This window comes from Anomaloglossus baeobatrachus, chromosome 8 (genome assembly GCF_048569485.1).
Source record: "Anomaloglossus baeobatrachus isolate aAnoBae1 chromosome 8, aAnoBae1.hap1, whole genome shotgun sequence".
Lineage (NCBI taxonomy): Eukaryota > Metazoa > Chordata > Amphibia > Anura > Aromobatidae > Anomaloglossus > Anomaloglossus baeobatrachus.
Genome location: NC_134360.1, coordinates 206,556,571 through 206,575,657, shown reverse-complemented (window position 1 = coordinate 206,575,657; position 19,087 = coordinate 206,556,571). Strand labels below are relative to the sequence as shown.

At 48.6% G+C, this 19,087-nt stretch overlaps 1 protein-coding gene across 1 annotated transcript; it reads left to right on the top strand.

Moving 5' to 3' along the window:
• The first annotated feature begins 1,174 nt into the window (after positions 1-1,174).
• Positions 1,175-18,887, top strand: COA7 (cytochrome c oxidase assembly factor 7). The gene is made up of 3 exons (XM_075320095.1): positions 1,175-2,034; positions 3,682-3,822; positions 15,283-18,887. The coding sequence occupies exons 1-3, from the start codon at positions 1,929-1,931 to the stop codon at positions 15,726-15,728; spliced, it is 693 nt and encodes a 230-aa protein (XP_075176210.1). The 5' UTR covers positions 1,175-1,928; the 3' UTR covers positions 15,729-18,887.
• Positions 18,888-19,087: the final 200 nt, after the last annotated feature.

Below are 19,087 nucleotides of genomic sequence, written 5' to 3'. Positions count from 1 at the left end.
CAGAGAGTGCACCCCCCATAATCAGTGTCAGAGACCTCCATAACCAGTGTCAGAAACCTCCATAATCTGTGTCAGAGAGTGCACCACCCCATAATCAGTGTCAGTGCACTCCCCATAATCAGTGTCAGAGAGCACCCCCCATAAAGTGTCAGAAGAGTGCGCCCCCCATAATCAGTGTCAGAAGAGAGCGCCCCCCCATAAAGTGTCAGAAGAGTGCGCCCCCCATAATCAGTGTCAGTGACCTCCATAATCAGTGTCAGAGAGTGCACCCCCCATAATCAGTGTCAGCGACCTCCATAATCAGTGTCAGAAAGTGCACCCCCCATAATCAGTGTCAGCGACCTCCATAATCAGTGTCAGAAGGTGCACCCCCATAATCAGTGTCAGCGACCTCCATAATCAGTGTCAGAGAGTGCACCCCCCATAATCAGTGTCAGTGACCTCCATAATCAGTGTCAGAGAGTGCACCCCTCATAATCAGTGTCAGGGACCTCCATAATCAGTGTCAGAAACCTCAATAATCCGTGTCAAAGAGTGCACCACCCCATAATCAGTGTCAGTGCACTCCCCATAATCAGTGTCAGAGAGCACCCCCCATAAAGTGTCAGAAGAGTGCGCCCCCCATAATCAGTGTCAGAAACCTCCATAATCCGTGTCAGAGAGTGCACCACCCCATAATCAGTGTCAGTGCACTCCCCATAATCAGTGTCAGAGAGCACCCCCCATAAAGTGTCAGAAGAGTGCGCCCCCCATAATCAGTGTCAGAAAAGAGCGCCCCCCCATAAAGTGTCAGAAGAGTGCGCCCCCCATAATCAGTGTCAGCGACCTCCATAATCAGTGTCAGAGAGTGCACCCCCCATAATCAGTGTCAGCGACCTCCATAATCAGTGTCAGAAAGTGCACCCCCCATAATCAGTGTCAGCGACCTCCATAATCAGTGTCAGGAGGTGCACCCCCCATAATCAGTGTCAGCGACCTCCATAATCAGTGTCAGCGACCTCCATAATCAGTGTCAAAAGTGAAGAGTGTGCCCCCCATAATCAGTGTTAGAAGAGTGCAGAAAAGTGCGCCCTCCATAATCAGTGTCAGGGAGAGCGCCCCCCATAATCAGTGTCAGGGAGTGCAGAAGAGTGTGCCCCCCATAATCAGTGTCAGGGAGAGCGCCCCCCATAATCAGTGTCAGGGAGTGCAGAAGAGTGTGCCCCCCATAATCAGTGTCAGGGAGAGCGCCCCCCATAATCAGTGTCAGGGAGTGCAGAAGAGTGCGCCCCCCATAATCAGTGTCAGAAGAGTGCGCCCCCAATAATCAGTGTTAGGAGTGCAGAAGAGTGCACCCCCCATAATGTGTCAGGAGTGCGCCCCCCCCCATAAACAGTGTTAAAGGAATGTGCACCCCATTAACAGTGTCAGTACACATAATCAGGGTCCCCATAAACTGTATTAATATACTCACACACAGTGCCAAAGTGCCCCCAAAATCTGTGCCACAGAGTCCCCATAATTAGTGCCAAATGTCCCCAGTAACTCTACCAATGTACCCCACACAGTGCCACAGTGTCCCTATAAACCTTGTGAGGGTGTCCTATAACCAGTATTTCCTTATAATTAGTGTCATTCCCTATATATAACCAGTGTCTATATTCCTATAACCAGTGTCACCACCCATAAACTTCCCTAATAATGTTTCCACACACAGTGCCACCATAGGGGCTGAGTGCACGGTATGATCTGCGTACACTGCGGTTGCGACTTTTATAATGTACGGTATCTAGTTCTCGTTATGCGGCTGCGCATTATTCTCACACTCTCCTTCTGACGTCATCAATTTGCGCCGGCTTGGTTGGCTGTGTTATCATGGGAACGCTTACTTCCGGTTGGGTGTAGTGGGCGGGGCCTGGAGGTGACTGTGACCGCTACATGTGGTCGCTATGGCCGGGCTGGTGGATTTTAAGAATGAGGAGGAAGTGAAAGAATTTCTGGACAACCTGGGCACGGAGTATTATTATCAGTGCCACCGGGAGAAGGAGGCGGACGGTGAGAGCAGTGTGTGACATACACCGGAGATGGCAGCCTGTATGGTCATCATCAGAAGACTGTCACCTCTATATGACCGGCAATCAGTGCACTACAAGTCTCAGCATGCAGTGGTAGTGTCACGGCCAGAGGACTGATACTGTATATATGCCATCTTTCTAATTTGTTACAATGTATCGTGTAAGAAATGATCATTAGCTCTGTCCTGATAGTTTGTTACAATGTGTCAGCGACCAAAGACCTGTTTTTGGCCTCTTTTGGGTTAATGGACCCATATAAATATTCTAAGTTTGCACTTTTCGATCTTTTTTTGGGGCACACACAGTTCAGAGGCCACCGACATAATCTGAACACGGCCCATAATGAATCAGAATGATTTTCAGGCTGCACAAGATTGTAGACAATTACATGGGTCTGATAGATGAGCTTAGATTAACCCTTCGTATGTGTATAATAGAGACGGGGGTGTGTGGGGGGGGGGGGGGCAGGGGACATTTTCCTTAACTAGGTGTTCTAATATTGGACAACCACCTGTTAAATGGACTAAGAATGCTGGATAAAAAAAATACTTGCCTCTCATGAGCTTACATAATGGCTGCAGTCAATCAGCAGCTGCAGCATTCAGTGGAAAAAAACACTGATTTTCTGCAAAAACAAAACTTAAGGCTGCATCTGATTAGTGGCAAATGATTGGCTGCAGCGGTCATGTGGTCTCATAGGAGGTAAGTATAAGTACGTTTTTGTTTCTAATCGGATCTTTTTTATTAAACAACTAGGAATCAATACAGAGAAAATATATTGCATCTTATATAATAAGTACGTTTTTATGATTAAGTTTTACTTTATTCAGCACCCTATGGCCATTGATAAAGGACTGTGGAAATCCCCTTTAAAGGGAACCTGTCACCAGTTTTTTGCACTAATAAACTGCGGCCACCACCACTGGGCTCTTATATACAGTATTCTAACATGCTGTATATAAGAGCCCAGGCCGCTGTGTAGAACATAATAATCACTTTATAATACTCACCTAGAAGGTCGCTCCGGTGCACAACAGTCGGATGGGTGGCGCCATTCTCTGGTGTCGGCGCCTCCCCTTTTGCCCATTTTTGTTTTCCTTATTCTGAAGCCGAGGTGCATGACGCGTCTACGTCATACACATGCACCGACATTGAGGTCCTGCGCAAGCGCACTTTGATCTGCCCTGAGCAGGGCAGATGAAAGTATTGTAGTGCGCCTGTGCAGGACCTCAATGCCGGCGAGTGTGGATGACGTAGACGCATCATGCACCGCGGCTTCAGAAGGAGGACGACAAAGATGGGTGAAAGAGGAGGCACCAATCCCAGAGAACGAAGACATCCATTTGACCAGTCTGCACCACCCCGCGCATTAGGTGAGTATTATAAAGTGATTTTTACGTTCTACACAGCGGCCTGGGCTCTTATATACAGCATGTTAGAATGCTGTATATAAGACCTCACTGGTGGTGGCCGCAGCTTATAGGCCCCAAATCTGGTGATGGGTTCCCTTTAAACACATCCACACATACCGGTATCTACATGGGGCTGCCGTTCTTTGTTTCATACTGTCTTGAAACCGATGACCAATGTTCTCCATATAGTCATGTGTTTCCTTTCTCTTTTCCAGGATGTCATCGGTTAGCTGAGTATTTAGAGAATATAAAAAGAAACTTTGAGGCTACAGCAAAAGTCCTGACCTTTAACTGCGAACAGAACAATCACAGCGAGAGCTGCTACAAGCTGGGGGCTTATCACATAACGGGGAAAGGTACGTACTGTGACCCGAGAACCGGTTTGGTTTTTATTGTAACCCCTTCTCATGTACAGCACCATGGAATTAATGGTGCTCTATAAATAAATAAGAATATTCAGAACTACAAGTTTGTTCCTCATATGGCTGCAAGAAAAAAGTGAACCGAGAACAAGAAGAAGAACATAAACATAACTTTTAATGGAATATGTTGCGAAAGGGATAAAAACATCATTTAGCCCAAGATACGTATGGACAAAAATGAATTAGGTCCTCGTATGTGTAATGACACCGAGGAAATGAGCGACTGCATTGTAATGTTACAAAGTATAGTGAGAGGCAGCACAACACATACAGTGCAGACCAAAGGTTTGGACACACCTCATCTCTAGAACAACTGTTAAGAGTAGATTTTGTGCGGCAGGCCTTCATGGTAAAATAGCTGCTAGGGAACCACTGCTAAGGACAGGCAACAAGCAGAAGAGACTTGTTTGGGCTAAAGAACACAAGGAATGGACATTAGACCAGTGGAAATCTGTGCTTTGGTCTGATGAGTCCAAATATGAGATCTTTGGATCCAACCATCGTGTCTTTGAAGAAAAGGTGAACGGATGGACTCTCCATGGCTGGTTCCCACCGTGAAGCATGGAGGAGGAGGTGTGATGGTGCTTTGCTGGTGACACTGTTGGGGATTTATTCAAAATTGAAGGCATAGAGAACCAGCATGGCTACCACAGCATCTTGCAGCGGCGTGCTATTCCATCCGGTTTGTGTTTAGTTGGACCATCATTTATTTCTTTTTCGCTCCTAATTGGGAGACCCAGACAGTGGGTGTATAGCTACTGCCTCTGGAGGTCGCACAAAGAACTACACTTAAAAGTGTAAGGCCCCTCCCCTTCTGGCTATACACCCTCCCGTAGGAGTACGGATTCCTCAGTTTTAGCTTTGTGCGAAGGAGGTCAGACACGCACGCATAGCTCCATTGTTTTTAGTCAGCAGCAGCTGCTGACTATGTCGGATGGAAGAAAAGAGGGCCCATACAGGGCTCCCAGCATGCTCCCTTCTCACCCCACTGTATGTCGGAGGTGTTTGTAAGGTTGAGGTACCCATTGCGGGTACGGTGGCTGGCGCCCACATGCTGATTCCTTCCCCATCCCTTTTTACAGGGCTCTGGGTGAAGTGGGATTTACTGGTCTCCAGGCACTGAGACCGTGCTCCATCTACAGCCCCTGGAGAAGATGCTGGATGGAGCGGAGTACATCAGGGACATGGCCCTGCTTCCTCAAGGTACTCTGTGTCCCCGTGCATTTGGCGCTCACACCGCAGCATGCTGGGTGTTGTAGTGCGCCGGGGACATCAGCGCTGCGGCGCTTGTGCCATGGCCTCATTCAGCTCGCTGAAGCAGGCACACTCTTGGGGAACGGTCGCGCCGGCCGCTGGGACTGCGGCGCGGCTGGCACTTGTGGTGCGCCGGGGACTTCAGCGCGTTCAGCGCGGGCCGCGCTTTTACGGCGGCCGCGCTGATAACTCGAGTCCCCGGCTTTTGCGGCCTGGTTCCGTTCGTTCCCGCCCCCAGACCTGCCAGTCAGGAGAGGGGCGGGACGCTGGTCAGTGCATCAGCGCTGAGGGCTGGAGTCGTTTTTTACATACTCCAGCCCTCACAATAGGCACAGAGGGGACACTGTTTCCCGCACTTTTGTTTGGGAACTCCCACGGGCCGCCCCTCTCCACAGACGCCGGCAGCCATTCCTGCTGACACGCTGAGCTGCAGAGGGGAGCCGGGGAGACCCAGACAAGGAATTCTGCGCCTCTTACCCGCTATTCAGCGGGCGGTAAGCAGCCCTCTGGGCTCACCCCCTCTTGTGCCAGTAGTAATCTTAGTATTTTGTTCCTGCAAATACTTTGTACTGCATAGCGCTGGTCGCCCTTTGGCTATAGACTCTCTCACATTACAGAGAGCCAACAGCATGTCGTCCACAAAACGCAAGGGTGCCAAGGCACAGACATTATATGCTTCTTGTACCGCATGTGGGACTTTTCTACCGGCAGGCTCCACTGACCCCCATTGTGTGCAGTGCTCGGCCCCTGCGGCGCTTGCACAGTCGGGACCTCTGCTGGACGTGACCCAGGGTGTACCACCTGTGAATGCTGTCCAGGTGACAGGAACTGAGTTTACGGCTTTTGCTGACAGAATGACTCTCACTATGTCACAAATTCTTGACACATTGCGAGCTAGGCCTGTGCTTCAGGCCACGGACACTGTGCAATCATTGCCCCCTGGTCCCCCTCAGCTGAATTACTTCCAAGCTCCGGGACGGGCACATACACCTCAGGGTGAAGACTCTGACTCGGACGATGGCCCCAGGCAACCTAAGCGGGCTCGCTATGAGGGGCCTTCACATTCATCTCAATGGTCAGGATCCCAGCGAGATGAATCTATGGGTGATGAGGCGGACGTAACTGATCAGGATTCTGATCCTGGGACCGCTCTCAATCTAGATACACCAGATGGTGACGCCATAGTTAATGATCTTATAGCGTCCATCAATAAGATGTTAAATATTTCCCCACCAGCTCCTCTTGTAGAGGAGTCAGCTTCGCAGCACGAGAGAATCCATTTCAGATATCCTAAGCGTGCATTAAGCACTTTTCTGGACCACGCTGACTTTAGAGATGCAATCCAGAAACCCCACGCTTATCCGGAAAGGCGTTTTTCTAAACGGCTTAAAGATACACGCTATCCTTTTCCCCCTGAGGTGGTCAAGGGTTGGACCCAGTGTCCAAAAGTGGATCCTCCAATTTCCAGGCTTGCAGCTAGATCCTTGGTTGCAGTTGAAGATGGAGCGACACTTAAAGATGCCACTGACAGGCAGATGGAGCTCTGGCTGAAATCCATCTATGAAGCTATTGGAGCGTCGTTAGCGCCATCTTTTGCTGCCGTATAGGCACTCCAAGCTATCTCAGCCGGGCTTGTGCAAGTCGACTCAGTCACACGTGCATTTGCCCCGCAGGTAGCACCATTGACCTCGCAAATGGCGGCATTCGCGTCGTACGCGATTAATGCTGTTCTTGACGCTACAAGCCGCACGGCAGTGGCGTCAGCCAACTCCGTTGTTTTGCGTAGGGCCCTGTGGTTGAGACACTGGAAGGCAGATTCTCATTCCAAGAAGTGCTTAACCAATTTGCCTTTTTCTCGTGACCGGTTGTTTGGAGAGCGTTTGGATGAAATCATCAAACACTCCAAGGGTAAGGACTCATCCTTACCGCAACACAGACAAAACAAACCCCAACAGAGGAGGGGTCAGTCTGGTTATCGGTCCTTTCGAGGACCGGGCAGGTCCCAATTCTCCTCGTCAAAAAAGACTCAAAAAGATCAGAGACGCTCAGATTCTTGGAGGTCTCAGTCACGCCCAAAAAAGACAGCCGGAGGAACCGTTGCCAAGACGGCGTCCTCATGACTTGCAGTCTCCGATTCCCACACCCTCGGTCGGTGGGAGGCTTTCCCACTTTGGCGACATTTGGCTGTCACGCGTCAAAGACCGTTGGGTGAGGGATATTCTGTCTCACGGGTACAGGATAGAGTTCAGTTCTCGTCCGCCAACTCGTTTCTTCAGAACTTCTCCACCACCAGACCGAGCCGATGCTCTGTTGCAGGCGGTGGCCGCTCTAAAGGCGGAAGGAGTGGTGACCTCCGTCCCTCTTCAGGAACAAGGTCACGGTTTTTACTCCAATCTGTTTGTGGTCCCAAAAAAGGACGGATCGTATCGACCCATCCTGGATCTAAAGTTGCTCAACAGACACGTAAAAGTCAGGAGGTTCCGGATGGAATCCCTACGCTCCGTCATAGCCTCAATGTCTCAAGGAGATTTTCTAGCATCAATAGATATCAAAGATGCGTATCTCCACGTGCCGATTGCGCCAGAGCATCAGCGTTTCCTACGCTTCGTCATACACGACGAACACCTGCAGTTCGTAGCGTTACCTTTCGGTCTGGCAACAGCCCCCCGGGTCTTCACCAAGGTCATGGCAGCAGTAGTAGCTGTTCTGCACTCGCAAGGTCACTCGGTCATCCCGTATCTAGACGACCTGCTTATAAAGGCACCCTCTCAAGAGGCATGCCAACACAGTCTGAAGGTGGCACTAGACACTCTCCAGAGTTTCGGGTGGATTATCAACTTTCCAAAGTCTCATCTCACCCCGACCCAATCTCTGACTTATCTTGGCATGGAGTTTCATACTCTCTCAGCGATAGTGAAGCTTCCACTGGACAAGCAGTGTTCGCTACGGACAGGAGTGCAATCTCTCCTTCAGAGTCAGTCGCACTCACTGAGGCGCCTCATGCATTTCCTAGGAAAGATGGTAGCAGCGATGGAGGCGGTCCCGTTCGCGCAGTTTCATCTGCGCCCTCTACAATGGGACATTCTACGCCAATGGGATGGGAAATCGACGTCCCTCGACAGGACTGTCTCCCTCTCTCAGACTGCCAAGGACTCTCTGCGTTGGTGGCTTCTCCCCACCTCATTGTCACAGGGAAAGTCGTTCCTACCCCCATCCTGGGCAGTGGTCACGACGGATGCGAGCCTATCAGGGTGGGGAGCGGTGTTTCTCCACCACAGGGCTCAGGGGACGTGGACTCAGGAAGAGTCCACCCTGCAGATCAATGTTCTGGAAATCAGAGCAGTCTATCTTGCTCTGCTAGCCTTCCAACAATGGCTGGAAGGCAAGCAGATTCGGATTCAGTCGGACAATTCCACGGCGGTGGCGTACATCAACCACCAAGGGGGAACACGCAGTCGCCAAGCCTTTCAAGAAGTCCGGCGGATTTTGACGTGGGTGGAAAGCAAAGCGTCCACCATATCCGCAGTTCACATCCCAGGCGTGGAAAACTGGGAAGCAGACTTTCTCAGTCGCCAGGGCATGGACGCAGGGGAATGGTCCCTTCACCCGGACGTGTTTCAGCAGATCTGCTGCCGCTGGGGGACGCCGGACGTCGATCTGATGGCGTCACGGCACAACAACAAGGTCCCAGTTTTCATGGCACGGTCTCACGATCACCGAGCGCTGGCGGCAGACGCCTTGGTTCAGGATTGGTCGCAATTCCGACTACCCTATGTGTTCCCACCTCTAGCATTGTTGCCCAGAGTTCTCCGGAAAATCAGGTCCGACTGCCATCGAGCCATTCTCGTCGCTCCAGACTGGCCAAGAAGGTCGTGGTACCCGGATCTGTGGCATCTCACGGTAGGCCAACCATGGGCACTACCAGACCGTCCAGATTTGCTGTCTCAAGGGCCGTTTTTCCATCTGAATTCTGCGGCCCTGAACCTGACTGTGTGGCCATTGAGTCCTGGATCCTAGCGGCCTCAGGTTTATCTCATGAAGTTGTTGCCACAATGAGACAGGCTAGAAAACCATCCTCAGCTAAGATCTATCACAGGACGTGGAAGATATTCTTAGCTTGGTGCTTGGCTCAGGGAGTTTCTCCCTGGCCATTTGCATTGCCAATTTTTCTTTCCTTCCTGCAGTCTGGGTTGGAAAAAGGTTTGTCGCTTAGCTCTCTTAAGGGTCAAGTCTCCGCGCTATCCGTATTCTTTCAGAAGCGCCTGGCACGGCTTTCTAAAGTACGCACGTTTCTCCAAGGAGTTTGTCATATCGTTCCTCCTTACAGACGGCCATTGGAACCCTGGGATCTAAACAAGGTTCTCATTGCTCTCCAGAAGCCGCCTTTCGAGCCTTTGAAAAAGGTTTCCCTTTCTCGGCTTTCACAAAAAGTAGTTTTTCTTGTGGCGGTCACGTCTCTTCGAAGAGTGTCCGAGCTAGCGGCGTTATCTTGCAAATCTCCCTTCCTGGTGTTTCACCAAGACAAGGTAGTACTGCGTCCAATTCCAGAGTTTTCTCCCAAGGTGGTTTCTTCCTTTCATCTCAATCAGGAGATCACTTTGCCATCTTTGTGTCCGCATCCAGTTCACCAATTTGAAAAAGGTTTACATCTGTTGGACCTGGTGAGAGCACTCAGGATTTACATTTCTCGCACGGCGTCTCTGCGCCGTTCTGATGCGCTCTTTGTCCTAGTCGCTGGTCAGCATAAGGGATCGCAAGCTTCCAAATCCACCCTGGCGCGGTGGATCAAGGAACCAATTCTTCACACATACCGTTCTGCTGGGCTTCCGATTCCATCTGGACTGAAGGCCCATTCTACCAGAGCCGTGGGTGCATCCTGGGCATTGCGGCATCAGGCTACGGCTCAGCAGGTGTGCCAGGCGGCTACCTGGTCGAGTCTGCACACGTTTACCAAACACTATCAAGTGCATACCTACGCTTCGGCAGATGCCAGCCTAGGTAGACAGGTCCTTCAGGCGGCGGTGGCCCACCTGTAGGAAAGGGCTGTCTGACAGCCCGTTCATGTGGTATCTTTTTACCCACCCAGGGACTGCTTTTGGACGTCCCACTGTCAGGGTCTCCCAATTAGGAACGAAAAAGAAGAAGGGAATTTTGTTTACTTACCGTAAATTCCTTTTCTTCTAGCTCCAATTGGGAGACCCAGCACCCGCCCTATTTGTTCTTAGGGTTTCGTTTTTTGGGTGCACATGTTGTTCATGTTGTTTCTTAAGTTCTCCGATCTTGTTATCGGATTGAATTTGTTTTTGAAACTGTTATTGGCTTTCCTCCTTCTTGCTTTGGTACTAAAACTGAGGAATCCGTACTCCTACGGGAGGGTGTATAGCCAGAAGGGGAGGGGCCTTACACTTTTAAGTGTAGTTCTTTGTGCGACCTCCAGAGGCAGTAGCTATACACCCACTGTCTGGGTCTCCCAATTGGAGCTAGAAGAAAAGGAATTTACGGTAAGTAAACAAAATTCCCTTCTTTTCAACAGGACAATGACCCCAAACACCCCTCCAGGCTGTGTAAGGGCTATTTGACTAAGAAGGAGAGTGATGGGGTGCTACGCCAGATGGCCTGGCCTCCACAGTCACCAGACCTGAACCCAATCGAGATGGTTTGGGGTGAGCTGGACCGCAGAGTGAAGGCAAAAGGGCCAACAAGTGCTAAGCATCTCTGGGAACTCCTTCAAGACTGTTGGAAAACCATTTCCGGTGACTACCTCTTGAAGCTCATCAAGAGAATGCCAAGAGTGTGCAAAGTAGTAATGAAAGCAAAAGGTGGCTACTTTGAAGAACCTAGAATATAAGACATATTTTCAGTTGTTTCACACTAAGTATTTGATTCCTCATGTTTTAATTCATAGTTTCGATGTCTTCAATGTGAATCTACAATTTTCAGAGTCCTGAAAATAAAGAAAACTCTTTGAATTAGGTGTGTCCAAACTTATGGTCTGTACTGTAGATAAGAAATATATGGGGGTGTTTTTGTTTTTTTTTTCCCCTATAGTTTCCTTTTTCCTCGGTTATCCGGGGCTTCCTAGACTTCTACTTACATCACATGGCGACAATCTTACTGAATCTGCCAGTAGGGAAGATAACTATACAGATAGTCTGATTCCTATGACTGAATGATTTATGAACATTCCAGAAATCCCCATAGAATGGTACCCAGGAACAGACGTGGCCATGTTGTTATAAAGTTATATACCGTATCTTTCGCTTTATATGACGCACTTTTGTTTGTGTATGTGTGTGTGTGTATATATATATATATATATATATATTACACTGCAGGGTCCGCTCTGGAGCGGTGCTGGGGGCAGGTGACAGCTCCGGGTGGCAGCGTTAGATCTGCCGCTCATATAATATGCACAGCCACTGTCCATCAGCAGCGTGGTGCTGAAACTGCATCACGCTGATGGGCTGAGGCATATTAGATCTGCCTGCGCCCTCCTTTGATCTTGATCGCACATGATTCCCCCCCCCCCCCGTGTTAGATATGGCCCCCGTGCTGCTGCCCATAGTAAAATAAAAAAAAGCTTTACTTACCTCCAGTGCTGATCTCCAGTCTCCTGCTGCTGTTGTCTGTGATAAGGCACGCAGAGATGATATCCCTCTGCCATGCCGATCACATGACCGGCAGCAAGAACCAGGAAGTAGAGGAGGGAGGACTCGGAGCTCAACTGCGAGGAGGGAGACACGAGGAGGGACAGCGCTGAGAAGGTAAGGAAAGAGTGTTTTATTTTATTATGGGCAGCAGTATGGAGGGCATATCTAACACAGGGGAGATGTGCCATCTATAGTGGCCTTGGGCAGCACACATGGGGGCCATATCTAACACAGGGGAGATGTGCCATCTACAGGGGCCATGGGCAGCACACATGGGGGCCATATCTAACACTGGAGATGTGCCATCTATAGTGGCCATGGGCAGCACACATGGGGGGGGGGGCATATCTAACACAGGGGAGATGTGCCATCTATAGTAGCCGAGGGCAGCACACATGGGGGCCATATCTAACACAGGGGAGGTGTGCCATTTATAGTAGCCATGGGCAGCACACATGGGGGCCATATCTAACACAGGGGAGGTGTGCCATCTATAGGGGCCATGGGCGGCACACATGGGGGCCATATCTAACACAGGGGAGATGTGCCATCTATAGTGGCCATGGGCAGCACACATGGGGGGCATATCTAACACAGGGGAGATGTGCCATCTATAGTGGCCATGGGCAGCACACATGGGGGGCATATCTAACACAGGGGAGGTGTGCCATCTATAGTGGCCATGGGCAGCAGTATGGGGGCCATATCAAACACAGGGGAGGTGTACCATCTATAGGGCCATGGGCAGCACAGGGGGACGTGTCCCAGCACAAGAGGGCTATATTCAATATAAGGGGGCCATATCCAGATTAAGGGGGGCTAATTGTAGGATGGAAGGCTATGAGGGACATATACCCTATATGATTTGTTAGACGGACACTGGCATTATAAGATGGACCCCATTTAACATTAAAAAAAAACCTCTTTTCCTTCACCAAATTTGGGGGTGCGTCTTATAATCAGGTGCGTCTTATAAAGCGAAAAATACGGTATATATCTCTGTATGTCTGGGATTGGCATCTGCACCGTCGCAGCTACAGCCACAAATTTTGCACACTCACACTTCTGGACCCTGAGAGTGTCATAGGCTATGTTTTGAGGGGAAATTTTAACCCCGCACTTTACAGTTATTCGCCAAAAAACCTGCCTCCATTAAAGCGAATGGAGCTGGGAGCCACAGTGCAGCCAGAACTTCAGAAGAATGCGCAGCCACGCCCTTATATGGAATGTTGGCGTGTCACAATGCAGCCAGGGAAAGAAACAGACACAAAGAGACACACAGACAAAGAGAGACTGACAGGGAAAGAGACTGACAGGGAAAGAGAGAGACAGGTTAAGAGACACACAGACAAAGAGACAGAGACAGACACAGGGAAAGAGACAGACAGGGAAAGAGGAAAAGAGACAGACAGGGTAAGAAACAGACAGAGGCAGACACTGGGGGAAGAGGCAGACACTGGGGGAAGAGGCAGACACTGGGGGAAGAGGCAGACACTGGGGGAAGAGGCAGACACTGGGGGAAGAGGCAGACACTGGGGGAAGAGGCAGACACTGGGGGAAGAGGCAGACACTGGGGGAAGAGGCAGACACTGGGGGAAGAGGCAGACACTGGGGGAAGAGGCAGACACTGGGGGAAGAGGCAGACACTGGGGGAAGAGGCAGAGAGACATAGAGATATATACAGAGGGGGAGACAGACAGAGAATGGGAGAGAAACAGAGACAGTTACTATCCCAGGCAGCGGATATTGTGTGCAGAATAAATTTTTGTTGATACATTCTATTTTGTTAACAACAGTTATTAACTCGGGCGAAGCCGTGTAGTACAGCTAGTATATAAATATAAATTTGTTATATAAAGATCGCACCTTAGTTGTGGATTTTTCTGTTCCCCCACCTTGAAGTTAAGCATTGTATCATTATGGTTTTACCAAATCTGACTTAAAGGGGTTGTCCACTACTAGGACAACCCCTTGTAATTCCATATGTTTCCCCCCCAGGTAAAATAAAAAAAAAAGCCTATACTCCCCTCCATGGCCGTCGCGGTTCCATTGGTGCCAGGGCTTAAATAAGGCCTCTTTCAGACATAGGTGTTTAATTGGGCACAAGTCACACGCATCGGTGTGTGACATCCATGTTTGCATGCATGTGACATGTACTGGAGAAAACACGTGTCTTTGAAATAAAAATATTTTCTATATTCACTTGTATCCAGCTCTGCTGTCTCCTGCTTCTGACCCCCACTCATTATACTCATTGATTATTCACTGCACCTCGGGCCTGGAAGCTGCAGCATTGACGAGGACAGCATCGGGGACTGCTTCGTCGGTGACAGGCGAGTATCCAGCAAACACTGTGTGTGCAGAGACGTCCAGGAGGTCCTCAGATTGCCCAATGACCTCCTTGTGACACCCCCGCGACACCCGCACTACAGCGGGTGTCACGACGATGACTTCACAGGTTCATCAGAGTTTATTGGTAACTCTGATGACCTCCTGGATGTCACTGTACACACAGTATTCGCTGGATACTCGCCTCTCGCCGACAATGCGGTCCCTGATGCTGTCTCTGGTGATGCTTCAGCTTCCAGGCCCGAGGTGCAGTGAATAATCAATGAGCGGGGGTCAGAAGCAGGAGTGTTATGAATGTCATCCACGTGGGTGCTGGCTTGCAGCTCCCTCTGGTGGCCAGGAATGGTATTGAAGCTGAGTCAGAATCTGTGACTCAAACAGGTGTTAGTATTAATTGGGAACCCAGGAAATCCTGTTGCTGACCAGCATGGTGTATACTGCAGAGACGAAGAAAATTGTGCTGGATACAGGTGAATATAGAAAATCTTTTTATTACAAAGACACGTGTTTTCTCCGGTACGTCACATCAGTGTGCGATCCGTGTGACACCCGTGCTGCTGGAAAAAAAACTGACATGTCTCCGCGTGTTAATGCAGGACCAAGCAGGGTCACTCGGTCTGTGGGAAAACACGGACGTGTGGGTAACACCATAGAATAACATGGGTATGTGTGAAATCCGTGTTAACAATGGATGTCACACGGACCTGAAACACTGACGTCTGAAAGGGACCTAATGTTATGACGTCACGCGAGCCCCGCATCTAATCAGCATCAGCTTCTGTCTCCCCACCTTTGGACAAACAAGTTAATCAACAGGAAGTGTGCACTGCGGCTGCCTCCCTTCCTGTTGATTGTTTCTGTGTCCAAAGACGGGGAGACAGAAGCCGGCGGTGATTGGCGTGGGGCTCGTGTGACGTCACAACCTCACGTGAGACTCAAGAATGCGAACACTGACACCCCTGGAACCGTGCCAGCCGTGGAAGTGAGTATAAGCTTTTTTCTATTTTACCTGGGGGGAAACATGTGGATCCAGAAGGGGTTGTCCTAGTAGTGGACAGCCCCTTTAAATAATGTGCTATTGATTCAAATCACTTACTTTAGTCTTCCATTGTAACGTGTGCCTTGTTTTTGGGTTTTGCAGGAGGACTTCCAGCCGATCTAAAAACTGCCTATACCTGCTTTCTAAAATCCTGTCTTAAGGGAGGGAAGAAATCTGCCGATTCCTGCCATAACGTGGGGCTCCTGGCACAAGATGGCCGCATATATGATGAGAAACCCGATCTTCAAGCAGCCAGGGATTATTATACAAAGGCTTGTGACAGCAAATTTGCACCAAGTTGTTTCAACCTAAGCACAATGTACCTGGAGGGATCGCCCGGCTTTGCCAAGGATATGGCGCGGGCCCTGCACTTTTCTGAGAGGGCCTGTGAGCTGGGACATATGTGGGCTTGTGCGAACGCCAGCCGAATGTACAAACTTGGAGACGGGGTCAAAAGAGACGATGCCAAGGCAGAAACGTTAAAAAATCGAGCTAAGGACCTTCACCAAAAGCAAAGGGAAGCCCAGGAAATTACCTTCGGGGTGTAAAGGACAGCGGGAAAGAAGAATGATTTTTAGCGATAGTGGGGCTTTCCACCAAATCTAGATACTAATATGTAATATAATAAAAAAAAAAAATGTATCAAAGCTCCCAATGATGTCTCATTCTTATATGTACTTCACATAGACAAGTGTTAACCCCTTAACGACCCATGACGTACTGGGTACGTCATGGATCGTGTGCAGTTAATCCCCGCCCCCTGCCGTGGGCAGGCGGTGATGATCCGCGCACATATCAGCTGTTTTCAACAGCTGACATGTGTGCCTGCTAGTCGCGGGTGGAATCGCTTCCACCCGCGGCCATTAACCCCTTACATCTCGCTGCCAAAATCTGGCAGCGAGATGTATATGTGCGCCGCCATGACACTTACCCCGCCCCCACCGGAAGTCACGTGACATGATTACGTGACTTTCGGTGGTTGCCATGGGTAGCACAGGGTCATGTGACGACGCCTGTAGCTAACATGACTCACTTCCTCTCAATGCCGGAATACAGCCGGCATTGAAAGTAAAGCACCAAATCTGCAGTTCTCAGCTGTGTAGCTGTGATCAGCACATAGGGCAGAGTGATCGGATTGCTGATCGCTATAGCCCCCTAGGGGGACTAGTAAAATAAAAAAAAAAAAAGTTTTAAAAATTAAAAAACAAAAAAATAAAAAACTTAAAAGTTCAAATTACCACCCCCCCCTTTCGCCCCATTGAAAATGAAAGTGTTAAAAAAAATAAAAAATATACACATATTTGGTATCGCCGAGTTCAGAAATGCCCGATCTATCAAAATATAAAATCAATTAATCTGATCAGTAAATGGCGTAGCGGCAAAAAAATTCCAAACGCCAAAATTACGTTTTTTTGGTCGCCGCAAATTTTGCGCAAAATGCAATAACAGGCGATCAAAACGTAGCATCTGTACAAAAATGGTACAGTTTAAAACGTCGGCTCAAGACGCAAAAAATAAGCCGTCACTGAGCCATAGATCCCGAAAAATCAGAACGCTACGGGTTTTGGAAAATAGCGCAAAACGTGCGCCACTTTTTTTTTTGGACAAGCTTGTGACTTTTTTTAACCCCTTAAATACAAGTAAAGCTATACATGTTTAGTGTCTACAAACTCGCACTGACCTGAGGCATCACATAGATACATCAGTTTTACCCGTTAGTGAACACTGTGAATAAAATATCCCAAAAACTATTGTACGATCACACTTTTTTTGCAATTTTTTTTGCACTTGGAATTTTTTTGCCGTTTTCCAGTACACTATATGTTAAAACTCATGGGTTAATTTAAAAGTATAACTCATCCCGCAAAAAACAAGCCCTCATATGGCAAGAATGACAGAAAAATAAAAAAAGTTACGGCTCTCGGAAGAAGGGGAGCAAAAAACAAAAACTCAAAAAACGGAAAGTGCCCGGGGGCTGAAGGGGTTAAAGGGAACCTGTCACCAGAATTTTCGCTATTAAACTAAAAGAATCCCCTTCTGCAGCTCCTGGGCTGCATTCTATAAAGGTGCATCTTGCTACTGGCCCCCCTTTCAGACCTAAATAACAACCTTATAAAATCTTACCTTTTGCTATGGTAATGGGGTTTGCTGGCCCCGGGGGTGGGCTGTATTTCGTCTGTTATCCCCCCTCCTGCTGCTGTTTGCCGTCCCTAGTGTTCATTTACATAGATGAGGCCGCCGCCCACATCTTCTGCAGTGCTCCAGGAGTCTCGCGCATGCGCAGTGGCACTATAGCGGGACTGAGCACTGTTTTCAAAAAAAGGTAAACGGGGATGATAAAAATAAGCAATGGCCAGCGCAAGCACATAACGGTAGAGGCAGAGGTAAAAGTGCGGGCATGAGATTATGGACGGGTACTTGGATGACGCTGGTGATGACATTCACAGCGCCGCTCATAATCTTGCGCCTGCGCAAGTTCATAGGTTTGTTCACCCCCCCCCCCTCCTCCCATCCTCCATTACTGTATACTCAGGCTAAGCATTTACAGAGTACAAATCATTAAGGGGAGTCTGTTCTCAGGTTTTTGCTCCCCCATCTGAAAGCAGCATAATGTAGAGACAGAGACCCTATTTCCAGCGATGTGTCACTTACTGAGCGGTTTGCTGTCATTTTGATAAAATCATTGTTTTCTCTGCTGCAGATCTAGCAGTTATACAGAGCTCATGAATATGCTGGACTACCTGCAGCATGCCAAGTAGTCCTGTAATCATAATCTACTGCTGATTAATCAGTGATTTAATCAAAACAACACTAAGCAGCCCAGTAAGTGACACATCGCTGGAATCGGGGTCTCTGTCTCTAGGTTATGGTGCTCTCAGATTAGGGGGCAAAGACCTGGTGACAGATTCCCTTTAACGCTGCATTGACAAGATACATGACTACTAGATGACTGACTGCTGATGGACGAGGGGACCACAGCCGTGGTGGTGGGGTATATACTGTAAATGCTATTGATGAGGACATGCAAGATGTTTTCTGACCAGGGCTGTGGAGTCGGAGTCGGTATAAAATGCACCGACTCAGACTCCTAAAATATATAATAAATTGGGGACAGGAGTGCAATGCAGAATGTGCTGAATATTTTTTCATAGGAATTTGGGAAAGTTATGAAATGTCCTATAAATGTCTGTTCTATTCCTGATCTAAGGCTACAGTCACACACAGCGTTTTTTTTGAGGATACGTTTTTCAGCTCCAAAAGCAGATCAGCTTTTTAAAAAAACCGCATCACCTGAAAGGTTGATAAATAATGCTCATAATGCTAAATAATGATAAATAATGCTTTCAATAGCAAAAGCAGATTAGAAAAATGCCACAAACTGACTGCTCATTCTGTGTGAGGATCCTCACAAAACGCTGTGTCTGAATGCCCTATCTTTTCACCCATTGCCTTTGCTGGGATGCCCGGAGTCACTGCATTTGGCCGGCTTCATACTTGCGATTAACTCGCATTAGTGCAATGCAAAAAAATCTCGCATTGCACTCGGACCCATGTTAATCAATGAGGCGGCTCCCATCTGCTATTTTTTTTTCTCAGTCCAAAACGGACTGAGAAAAAAATCGGAGCATGCTGCGTTTTGGTGAGTTTCTCGCACGAGTCACTGCAATGCAAGTCTATGGGTGACCTATTTACAATTTAATACAGTTTTTTGTGTTCTGAAGTTGTATTCCAATAAATAGAACATAAAATATATCTAAATATCTTGATTATTGTATCATAAAAATTATTAAATGTCTGATGTTCACATTGTATTACAATACATTTTTCACTTAACTATAAGCAATATATGTGAGAGTCTGAGTCGGTGCAAGGGAAATTGAGGAGCCGGAGTCGGAGTGGAAGGTTT